The sequence below is a fragment of the Zonotrichia leucophrys genome, chromosome 1A (genome assembly GCF_028769735.1).
Source record: "Zonotrichia leucophrys gambelii isolate GWCS_2022_RI chromosome 1A, RI_Zleu_2.0, whole genome shotgun sequence".
Lineage (NCBI taxonomy): Eukaryota > Metazoa > Chordata > Aves > Passeriformes > Passerellidae > Zonotrichia > Zonotrichia leucophrys.
In genome coordinates this window covers 30856468-30869091 of record NC_088170.1, presented here as the reverse complement: position 1 = coordinate 30869091, position 12624 = coordinate 30856468, and the positions used below count along the sequence as shown (strand labels likewise).

At 34.1% G+C, this 12624-nt stretch overlaps 1 protein-coding gene across 3 annotated transcripts in view; it reads right to left on the bottom strand.

The window, feature by feature from the left end:
* Positions 1-2764: 2764 nt before the first annotated feature.
* Positions 2765-12624, bottom strand: part of TMTC3 (transmembrane O-mannosyltransferase targeting cadherins 3) — a 29459-nt gene continuing 19599 nt past the window's right edge. For all 3 annotated transcript variants that reach the window (XM_064702033.1, XM_064702032.1, XM_064702034.1), the window contains 7 exons: positions 11897-12045; positions 9939-10059; positions 9223-9334; positions 8426-8529; positions 7157-7326; positions 6162-6388; positions 2765-4660 (listed from right to left, as the gene is read on the bottom strand). In XM_064702033.1, coding sequence (XP_064558103.1) covers positions 3849-4660; positions 6162-6388; positions 7157-7326; positions 8426-8529; positions 9223-9334; positions 9939-10059; positions 11897-12045 — 1695 coding nt within the window. In that variant the 3' untranslated portion in view covers positions 2765-3848. The remainder of the gene's footprint in view (positions 4661-6161; positions 6389-7156; positions 7327-8425; positions 8530-9222; positions 9335-9938; positions 10060-11896; positions 12046-12624) is intronic.

Below are 12624 nucleotides of genomic sequence, written 5' to 3'. Positions count from 1 at the left end.
ATAATTACGCATGAAGTCCTCTGATTTGTTTGTTTAGGTTTTTTTTTTCTTTCCCTGGTTTGATTTTGTCATTATTGCTTTTTGTTACTTGATATCTGTACGTGATTTCCTCTGGCCGTTTGCAAGGGACATATAACCCACATGCCAAACCACTAGTTTATAGACTACACTACCAGTTTGTAGACAGGCACTAGACTGTAGAAAGCAGTTTTAAAGTTTTTCTAAGAATATCAACTGCACTACTACTCAGAACTATAAAAATGTCATAGCTATCTAAGATTATTTAAAACAAAGTGTAGCATTGCGTTATTTGTAACATACTAAGCTCTGTTATTTTGATTTCAAGAAGGAATTTCTCATGTTTTTTAAGCTCTGTTGGAGGTCTGAGGGACAGGTTCTTTTTGCTATAGTTGAAATACTACACAGTGTTGTATTTTTGTATGGGAAGGAAGTGAGGAAAAGGATGGGTGGAAGGTGTCTAACAGCCTTTCCATTCTCAAGGTTTCTGTCTAGGCAGAGCAGGATTCCTAGGCTCAAAGTCCAAGCATAGTTTTGGTTACACAGCAGCAGGTGAAGCAGGTTCTGCTGCAATTCCAGACATTCTGCCAGGCAGAAGTGAATTCTAGAACTTGCAAGGAAAAGCCTAGCCATGTACACTCACCCAAATCAGGATCTTTCTTGGAGCTTTTGTGCAATGCAAAGCTTGCAAGAGACTGGGATGGGCTGAAAACTTCCCTGAATTGTTTTGATCTTCACTGAGTCTTTCCCTAAGAAACTTCAGGAAGGCACAGATACCTGCATTCTTAGCCCAAAGGTCCACACCCCTGAGAAAGGCATGTGAGCTACAAGGCTGTCATAGTTTGACATGGGAGGAATTCAGGGAAGTGAATGAATAAGTTTAACTAAAGTACTTTTTTGTTGCCCCTCTGCAAATGCACAACCTCTAAGTATGTGTGTCCCAACTATATGCATGCATATCCAATTAATCCATATGCTTACAAGTCTATCTATGCATATACTCACCTGCAAAAGATCCAAAGAATAATCTGACAAATGCACGCATCTGTACTCAAATCACATGCACAAATATGTGCAATACTTAAAATGCTTACTCTGCACCTGTATGTGTAAGTGGGAAAAATTTTGCATATGGATGCCAAGATGATATAAGACATCCATCCATTTTTCAGCAACCTCAGGAATTGCACTGTATGAATAGAGAGCTATAAATTATTTTAGTATTCCTGTCCCACTCTTAGAAATTCCTAATTGCACGTCTAGTGAAATTGGGGAATTCTGAAAAGGGATGATATTTATGGCATTTTGCACATGATGATGGTGGGAAGAGAGAAGACAGATTGAACTAGAAGGGAGAAAAATACCTGTTGATTATTCTGTTCTACCTGCAAGCAGAAAAAGCCAAAATTACTCTTTTTGATGGTTTTCCTATGTGTAAATGCTATTTTGATAGTTTTTCACAAGCTATGTCACTTCAATTTAATGAACCCTTTTTTTGTGAAAGCCTAATTTTAAAATGGCTGACCCATCCTAACAGGATAAATACAACTTGATAGTCAAAATACTTGTTTTTACTGACATCTCTTTGAGAGAGACAAAGAGGGAATAGAACTTGAGAACAGACTTGAAAGACGTCCAGCAACATTCAGCCTGATGATTTTAGTTAAAACTGATGGCACTTCTTAGCACCAATAAATCTAACAGTTCTTGGTAGTACCTAAAGAGCTACTTGGATGGTCAAGATGAGACATGACAGAGACTCAGATGCAGAGACTGAGACTGTGTCTTTACTCCCCTCTTCAATTTACACACCAAATAAAAATGGTGGCAATAAAAGGAGCTGTTCATATAGAAGAGAGGAGAATCCTGAAATTCTCTATCAGAATACCTTTTCATACTATGTAGTTCCTGCCATTTTCACATGAAGGTTCCTTCATCTTGCCCAGAACAATGGCTAATCCTTTTCTAAAACAAAGATTTGGAGGAAGACTAATACGCAAGTAAATGTTTCTATAAAAGTCAACACACTCGCTATTTTAGGTGCAAGTATCTGAGTTATTCACAGACAAGTGATTTTCAAGGTGTGGTCAACAGATTCCTGTGAGCCCTTCTTTAAAAGCAGCACTTAAACATTCTTTTGTATGATGAACAGCTGCACACCATATACTTGTTCCTGTCAGCTGCTTGTAAATAACATTTTTTAAAACACATTCCCCCCTCCCACCCCCCGCAGTTATTACCATGCAAGCAATTGTGGTGCTAACATTAAGAATGATAAGCAATGAATAAAAGGTCTGTGCAAGGAAGCCCTTTACCCACTTAAGACCTCTCCCACAGAGATTATTATACATCTTACAGCTGGATTACTGCCTGAGGCAGAAAGTTGAGCAGGTACAGAAAGGATTAAGTTTAAATTGTAGAATTGTTAACGAATACTTCCACATCATGAAATAACACAAAACATGAAGAGTAAGAGTTAGATTTAATGATCAGTGAAAATTATGAGTGAACTCATCTCTTACACTTCTTTTCTTTCTGAGAATTAAGGAAAACATCAGGTTTAGGTAATCAGTAGCATATTTAAACAAAAATATATGCATTGCATAAGGATAAAAGCAATACTGAAATTAGAAAGATTTTCCTTTTGTGTAAGAAATTAAAATGATGCACTAGTGAAAAAGTGTAAATGGGAATATTTTAGTAGTCAAAATAAATATTTAATAAAAACCACACACCCAAGACAAAGTATCAAAACAATAGAACTTAGTATTTGAAAGGACACTACCTACATTGTCTTTTGTTAAACATGACTAAATTCAGTGGTTTAATTATTATCACACTGCATTGAGCAAACATTGCTTATATTAGTGTCATAAAAAGTCATGAGAATAGAAATACTGTTGCAATGACAGAAATAGTAAAACCAGATTACCATACAAGGAAGAATTTACTACACCAAGGTGTCAATCCACAGCCATTGATACAAAGTCAACAAAATGGACTACTGCATAGCATACTGGTTACTGTACCAAAGTGCATTTATCAGCATTCAATGAACTGGGGAAGAAACCACCCTTTATAATATAGTTTTTAAAAACAATCAGATGTTTGACAGTTTAAGAAACCCCACACATTTCCTTTAAAATAAAAAAGCAGAGTCTAAAGATCTTAAGAGCACCGTAAGACTTCTCACCAGGTAAAAGAGTACAAACCATTAGCATCGTAAATAGAGACCATCTAAAAGTTAATATATCATTCCATATTTAAAATGCAACTGAAAATTTTAATGTGTTGTTGCATCCTCCTATACTACATCCAGTGGCTTTTTGATGAATTTGTAAAGTTCTGGAAACAAATAATGCAAAGAAAAACTGTTTTTCTTGTACAACACAGGTCTATAAAAATTTCAGCTGATGTTTAAACTGAAATGTAGATAATGAGAATACAAACAGATTTGTTGGGGGAAAGGAGGAGTGTCTGGCTTATCCCACTAATTCACCATTCAATTCTTCCATTGAATCTTTGAAAGTAGCATTACTTAATATCCCTGACTATCAATGACTTTTATGAGTGCTATTTTCTCATTATTAAGGATTCTGCATGAAGATTTTTCTCAACCCTTTATCCTTTAATTCCCAACCATCCCTCCATCATATTTAAAAGTTGTGGTTTTCTCACATAGAGCATTGTAATGCCTTTTACTGCTTGATAAGTGATATGCAGTCAACATTATTTCTATTTTCAAAGCACTGAGAACACTTTCCAGTTGGCTCACAAATTAAACAATAATTAAAAATAGCTCCCCTTATTCTTTTGTGACATGGTAAAGACTATTCACCATTTAATATACGCTCAATTTCTTCTAGTCTTTTCAATGCAGCAACTCTCTTTTTCTCAATGTCTTTGATTTCTTTTGTAGATTTTTTGGGAGTCTCTTTGTCCACACTGCTTTTCTCTGTTGGTTTCTTGTTTTTTGAGTGCTCTTTATTATCAACTGTTGATTGGGTGGTTGTCTTCTCACTTTTTGCTTCTTTCAAATTCTGAAATGAGTTTTTTTTTGCTTCTGTAGCTGCAGTCCCATCTGATGGAAGTGATGACTGTTCCATAGCACCAAGTGATGCAATTTTACTCCTAACTATGTTTAGATGACGCTGAATATACTCTTCATGAGGTGCCAGTGCTAGTGTTTCAACCAGACATTTTTCTGCCTTTATTAAATCCTTTTCCTCAAAATAAACCACACAAAGATTATGTTTTCCTTGTACATTTTTGGGATCCAGTTCCAAAATTTTTTCAAAACACTTTTTTGCTCCAACAATATCCTTCTTTTGGTTCATAAGGATATCACCTTTCAAAATCAGACCTTTGGTATGATCAGGGTAGTATCTCAGTAGGTCTTCCAAGACAGGCAAAGCCATCAATTCTTTTCCTGTCTGAGAATAAAGCAGGGCCAAATTGAACAAAGCACTTCGGAAGTTGGGTTGTAACCTTATAGCTTTCTTCATCCACGCCTCTGCTTCCATGTCCTTTTTGTCATCCATTGCCAGCATACCCAAATTGAAGTATCCATTTGAATCCTGCGGTTCTTCTTTCACATAATGTAGCAGTCTTTGCTTAGCTTCAGGTCTAAGTCGAGCATCACCTAAGTGACAGAAAATGCATTTCATTCTCAAGATATTTCCTGAAACATTTATTCTGAAGGATTTTTAGACTGTAAAATGCAGTCTTTATCCAAATTAAAATGCAACTGTAAAAGTGAAAGGGTTTAAATGCTATTTTTCATCATAGCTGTGTAACAGCAAAACCAAATGTTATCTACTTTCTGTATGGAATGAAACTATATACAGTTGACTTCTAGCCAAAGTCAGCATCATTACTCTATTAGCTGTTGAATGGTATTTAGGTTTGGTATAACAGATACAAAAGGCGTCTCTACAAGCTTAAGAGAAATTATTTTCATGCACAGTTGAGCAAATGGAATGCAGAAGAGATATCAGTTCTGACAAACCAGCTCTTACAGAGGCAAACTTTGAGTGGAAGATCTCATTTTATTAAAGATAGATTGAAAGAGTTTAGACAGAGAGCACATAGGGTGACTTCTAATGTAGCCAGGCTAAGATATCTTCTAACACCAAAACAATAAAATCTGTAACTCCTATATTTTAATTTGCATCAAAGTTTAAAAAAGATTTAGTAAAACAATTTTATCTGACAATACCAGGATTAGCTAGACATGCTTGTGGTCTGTGCTATTTTACTGAATAGTACAGTGAACGTATTTTAGTAACAAATTCTAGACACAGACTTACTGAAAGACAGGGGGGCTGCTTTAATCTGCCCTCTTTCACCTCCTGAAACAATATTGCACCTTCTTGTATGAAAAAGTGAATGCTAAATAGTTAATACTTCTGCTTGTTTGAAGCTGCTTGTACTTCTACAGAAAAGGAACAAGGCACGTCTTGAACTACCTAATTTAGAATGTGATAAGGGACGGAAAATTATTAAGTGTCTTCAGCCTCAATCAACTCTGTTTTATCTTTCTTAGGGGCAGTTTACCATCTTAATAAAAGGGAAACAAATCTTAGCAGGTCACCTGCCAAATACTCACTGCAACAGTCTTAATTCACTAAGGACTCACCCTTATCCACAGAGCTATACATATAAAAAACAAACTCATGAAAATCCAACTGAATTCATCCTTATTAGCAGTATTACAGAAAAACCTATGAAGACATTTCTATTTGTAGAGCAGGATTTAAGCCAAGAGACGTAAGCTAGATTTTTGAGTCAATAATTAAATCAATCACTACAAATGCAAACCAGGTATTAAATGTATTTTACTAACTACTATCTTTAAAGTTTATATAGGTATTATTTTGAAGATGTTTGAGTAACACTATTCTTTATATGTGTAAGACATATTGTAAGATAGTGCTTGTATTAAAGATGTTGATCAGCTAAGGTGTATGTACACTTTGCACAAATTCCATATACTAAAAAATAACAAAGCTATAATAAATAGCTTCTTTTTTGATGATGCTATGTACTTCTCCTTTTCAAAAGCAAGAGTTAATAAAAAGTTAAACAGTGTGGATGCTATAAATGCAAACATGCAATAGGCACAGAGAGGACAATTAACATACCAGATTCCTGCATTAGCAGCGCTGAGTTGAATAACGCCAGTTTATGCGTTGGGTTGAGTTCTAGAGCTCGGTTGAAATTCTTCAGGGCTTCTGTTGGATCTTTCAGTTCAATGTAAACAATTGCCAAGTTGTACCACAGGTCTGCATTGGTTCTGTCTAGCTCTAGAGCTCTAAGGTAAGCTTCCTTGGCTTTCAGAGGTTTGTTCATTTTTAAAAGTAATTCTCCCCTGTTGAAGAACCATACTTTTCTTGTTACCCATATAAGAATTGACAGGTTTTTTTTAAAGTTTGTCTTCCTACAGACAGTAGGTGTCAGATAACAGTGGATTTTTATTTAGTTTTAAGCACAAAACAATACAAGACCCTATTTTACATTCTATTCCTAAAGCTTTCAGATCTCAAAAACCTGTATAAAACAATTGCATAAGCAGGACGAGAACAAAAAAGGAACTGATCAAGGGTGCCTGATTTGGCCCTGTAATTACACTGCAAAGCTATAGTTCAGGCATCCTTGAACATCCCAGTGGGAATCACAACAAACAAAACAGTAGACAGAAGCCTCAATACCCACATCCACATTAGTATTAACTAAAATGCAATAATGTCAACTAAATAATTACGACTTGCATTTTCTGGACCATCTTTAACAAGAAAGTATAAAGAAAGCTCCATGATTCACACCAACCAAAAGCTTTTTAGTTCAAACTAAACTATGAGGTTAGAAATTAGAGATTCATAAAGAAATCTAATAGAAGTGTCTTTCTATACAATGTTTGAATATGGAATCTACATGGAAATATGCCATTTGAAGGAGGAATTTAAAAGAACAGGCTTGTAATGAATAATTGATTATTGTCCCAAATCTTCATCTTCTCACTTGGAAATGAAACAATTTCAGAAGATAATTGAACTGTACAAACTAAATAGTGTTCATAGTACTACAAATACAAACAAGTTTACTCAAGAATATGTATCTCTAAAATTAGAAAATATACCTGCTGATGTAAGCCTGCTTGAAATCCGGCCTCATACTAATTGCTTGTCGATACAACTGATCCGCTTCTTCGAGGCGAGATTCATTTGCCCGAATTAAGTTTGCAAGATTGATATACACATTTAAATGGTTAGGAGCAACTCTTGCTGCATACTTTTTCCCCGGAATAATCTGTTAAAGACAACATATTACCAAACACAGATGAGGAGAAATATGAAAGATGATCAGTATAGAACTCCTTTTCACTCTGCTACATTTATTTTAGGGTACTACTGGGCAGTATAGTGTAGGCTTTTGATAATGACAAAGAACAGTAATTCTTTCCCAGAAAAATCATATCAAAAATAAACAGAATATTATTTATGTTTTCATAGAAATAAAGAATAAAAAACTTGTACAACATTTAAGCTCTTCTGCTACTTAATTTGGTTCATGCAGATAGTCATTTGAAACCAAACAGACCTTGCAAAACTTTCCCCAGTCAGATGAAAATATTTCCTAAAGCATAAACTGACATTCTGTCAGACATTTTAATTCCTTTTTATGACCTTTCAGCCTAAGAAAAGTGTAAATAAGATTTTACAGCCAATGATTTGCCAACTGATAGAGAAGATGAAAAGTAGTGAGGAAAGATGAAAATGCTACGACATTGCAACTGCTGTACTTTTTATACTTTATCCATTTAGAATCTTGCCACTGTTTCACAGAAACAGTGTTTCACAAACTTCTAAATGCCATGCTTCTATTCAACGGGCTGCTAATTTTTGTTGCCAGTTTCATTTTCACCACAGCTTTTATTACTTTCACACATTCTTCAAAATCCTATTATCTTTTACTCTAAACAGCATGAACAAGTAAAATTTCCTAGGTATAGATATAATTGAACAAATAGAAAAGGTAACAAAATGCATGTTTATAAAAGCATATTCAGGCCAATTTTTTTTGTTGCTGCTGTGGCTACCTTCTCCAACCTTCAATGCTGTATTTAAGCCTTCTCTGAAGGGCTCAAAAACTCAGTCATCATCAATGCATTAGCTGTGAGTGAAAATAAACCAATTGTTACTAGAAACTGCAGGTTTTGGCTGCTGCTTTCTTTTACAACCACAATTTCAGAAAAAAAGTATACAGCCTATTTTTTCATAGATAGCTTTTAAAAGAACACTGATAATCTTTAAAGTACGCAGCCACACAAAGCAACAGGAAAAAAACCCAAAAATTGTATCAGAAATAGAGGTTTTGTGCTGCAGTGGTAGATTAAATTCCTAATTACCTGTGGCATCAATGATTTAGCAATCATATATGATTCTTCAGCTTCTTTTGTTTTGTTTAGGTTCTTGTATGTTCTTCCTACATTCATGTGGGCACCAATATCATCTTAATAAAGAAAAGAATGAAATTTAAAATATTTCCATGCACTTAGTATCATGAAATTAAACACAGATGTTTCTGATGAAACATCTCCATCACTAAAAGAAGAAAGCAACTCTATCAGTTTTCATCTTAATTATGCAGCTACTAATTTAACCAGGAACTGGTTAATGAAGGATTGTAAAATTAAAACTGTAAAAAGTTTAAGGTCCTATCATACTTCTCTGTATCTAATTTCTTGCTATAATAGAGGCATATAAATTGAAGGTTATTTATTAATCTTCTAAAAGGAAAGATTGTTCAGTAATACCTAGAATTTCTTCTGTAACAATATATAAAATGGATTAAATGTGCATTTTAATATTATCTAGATTTTTAAATTTTCTTACACACTTCCAGAGTTTTGAATAAAAAAATAAAGCCATATTTTATACTCCATTAGAAATCACAGTTCAAGTTAATTCATAAAGAATGTCATACAAGAAATAGTTCTCAAAGTATTTGCAGCTTTTTATAGACAGAAATCACTTCCGGAGGACTTTTTTAGTTTATTTTCAAAAACCCTGGATCAATTAACTTATTATATGACTTTGTTTGATGCTCAGTTGAAGCACGACAGAGCATTGAGAAGCAGCCAATGTAAGCTAAAGTGTACTGAACTACCAGGAGTGAAGAGATGGCAATTAGTTAAAGCTTTACCTGGTTGCACTTGTGTGGCCTGTATGAAAAACTGCAGAGCTCTTTCAAAATTTTTTTCATTTTCTAATGCATGCCCCACATTGTTCCATAGTTTTGCATTGTTCTTATTCACCTAAACCCAGAAAAAGATACCAAAGCATAAGGTATTAAGTTGAAATTACTTAACAATTGAGTTTCTCTTAACAATATCTTAAGACATAAAAATGTATTTCAAATGACAGATTTCATCAAGCTTCTATATACAAAGAATAACAGAACACTACATACAGAATGATTACATTGTTCTTGTTGTGAAACATCAATTTGTTTTAGTTATTTGCTCTTAGAAATACCAATCATCTTAAAATTCATTTTAACTGTTATGGGATATTTTACCAATTGCCTCATCATGCCATATGAACTTAGAAGAAATAATTCTATGCCTCAAACTTTTTGTACTGAAACATATCCGGCTTTCATCCAGACAAGAGAATGAATTCAACTGCTTTGACACAAGCAAAATGATCATCTATTTTCTGCATATGAATTTTTATGTGTGCATCACACTTCCTTTAAAGCATTCCCAAAAGCAACTAATTAGATGTCAATATTGTCAATACAGAAATTAATGTGCTGAAACAGGCATAGTTTTTGTCAATTTTTATCATGTTCCACTGCAGTTTCTTAAGAACAGCAACAGGAACTCCCCATTATCCTTTCCAAACAGAATACAGTACCTTTAAAGCAGACATAAACAAAGTGTACTCTGACTCCCAATCCCAGTTTCTGTGCAGTGTTTTTAAGGCATGAGTGAACAGCACCGCAGCCAAACAAACCCAAGAAATTTTTCTTAGCACACTATTAAATAAAAGAAACAAAGACTTGTTGTAAGCACATCAGCATTTCTAATTATTATAAGTATATCATATGCTAAAAGGCAAGCAAAGGACCACATTTGTGATTAGCACACTCCAGTTTGAAAGGAAATATGTTCAATCTAAAATTAATTTTGTTTACCTGCTTTTGTTGCTATGCTCATGCAAGTCCCTTAATAAGAACAAGTCCAATTCACACAACGCAATAGAATTTTTATAGAATGTTCACAGAAATTTTACTTCTCTTAAAACTTATCTGTAATTTAGGACAATACATATGATGCCAAAAAGTGAGGTTCTCCACAACACTATTTTTAACAAAATGTTAAAAAATGAAAAATGCAACTAAAAAATTCTTTCATACTTTTGTTTCACATCAGAGAATTCCACACATATTCTTTACTGCACACATTGCAAATCTTTCCCACACTGCAGAACACACCTTAATGGAGACGTCTGTGGAGACTACCCAATCTTCCATAAACAAATATAATCCTAGTGCTACTGGAATATCTAAGTAGGAGAAAGTTTTAGTGATTTTCTAGTAATTTTATTTATAAAGCTGCAAACTGGGGCAAAGGTCACTCTCGTGACAAGCTTGTCAGGAATAACTTTCATTTTGTGCCGTTTATTTTTCTGGAGTTTTAATGTAACAGATCTAAAACATACACATTAACATGCCGATCATTTGGTTTCGTGATTCTAATTTAATTATAAAAAAGATGCCAAACATTCAATAGTATTCCCACAATTATGAATACTATTTGTTTTAAAAAAAATCTCATTCTGGAGTGGACATACAGGTGTTCACCCTTAACCACTATTTCTCACATTTGACTTACAGAACAGTTGTTCACTCTGCTACCTATTTCACAAGAGTTTTCTAAAAACTGCAAGGTTTTTTCCCCATCCACTTCTAAGATAAACAAAATGCATGTTTTGTCTACCACGTTTGGTTTTAAAAACACTAAAAAAGGGAAACTATAAAATCTAGAGAGTAATTCTAAAATACTACCAATGTGATTAATAAGAACAGTCATATACAGTAATCTGTAAACCCATCAGGCTTATAAGAATTTTTCTTTCAATATATTTCTAAAGCAAGGAACCTTTTCTTTCTCATTTTAGAGAACTGATTTCCAATATTTTTGTAGTAAATTACATTAGCTGCCTAATTTTTCTCCCCAGCCATCCTCTCCTGGTTCCTTTCTTTCTTTCACATCACTTCTATTTTTACTGCCTTGTAGTGGGATTTGTGAGAAATCCACACTCCCACAATATATCACTAATTTCTCATTATCCAGTGCTGTCAGCTTCAGCAGCACCAGTTAGTGTAAATTCTACTGCAAGGCCTCATCTCTAACAATAGCAGACAACACAGACTGCAAATTTCTGCCTTTCCATTTGTCTGAACTGGCATTAGGACACCACTGGGCTAAGGGTAAAGCATCAGTGGGAAGTATGTCCAAGTCCACGTAAAAGATATCAGAAAACACAAAAGTGTGTACAAAACATGCTTTTAAAGCACCATTTTTAAGGAGAAATTGTTAACCAAAGAACTGTTTTGTTTAAAAAATACTGAATGGCTGATATCCATTCCTAGCATGGCATTTCTGAAAATTTAATTTTTTGCTGATTAAATTTTCAGCAACTTTAACTGGCTGACTCACATGCACTGTATAAACTTCAGTCAGTAATCAACTTTGAATAAAGTTAAACCAGTTTTGATTTACATTCATCAATTATTTTCAAGAGGATAACCATATTTATGGCTATGCAAGCTTTCCCATTAGAGCTTTTATCAGTATGAATTTATTTACCTTTTATTTGATAATTTCTTCCATCCATGTGCTACTAAAATGCAGAATCCCATGCTAGGAACATATAACACTCGCTCTGCAACTACAAATCCAACAGGAAAAAACAGGTTTGACGCAGGAATGAATGGTAGCACTATTAAGCAGAGAGCCTAGAAAGGAAATACAAATAACATTAGTAATCAAGATATTGGCAGTGACAAGCTGTACCCAAGAAACAAGTTAAAAATTACAAAAATATTCCCATAAAACCAGACATAAATAGTAGATATTCGGTCTTTTCTTTTTTTAATATTCAGATCTGTTTCACATTGAATATAGCAAGTAGTAACCTGCAATTTATTCTATTTCTTACTTAAGGGCTTGGAAGTATATTTGTTTTACTATACTACAAAAAGAGGACAAATAAAAAGATTAATTCAAACCAATTTTAGTAAGAGTTCCAGATAAAGAAACAAGACAGTGTAAAACCTTGGACATTATCTGACAATTAAAAATTTGTATCAGCTTATTTGAGGCATACAACAGCTATTTTTACAGTACAATAGAGTCTGTTGTGCGTTTCTGTAAGAAATGTGAATAACAAAATCAGAGTCAGTCACTGAATAAACAGCAGTTTTTGGACAGAGTGCTAAGAGTACCCCAAAGTATCTGAAATTACGATGAACTTAAGAACTGCACAATTGTAGTTCTTAGGTTGGGGACTCACTTCTTATCAAAAATTGTGTTTA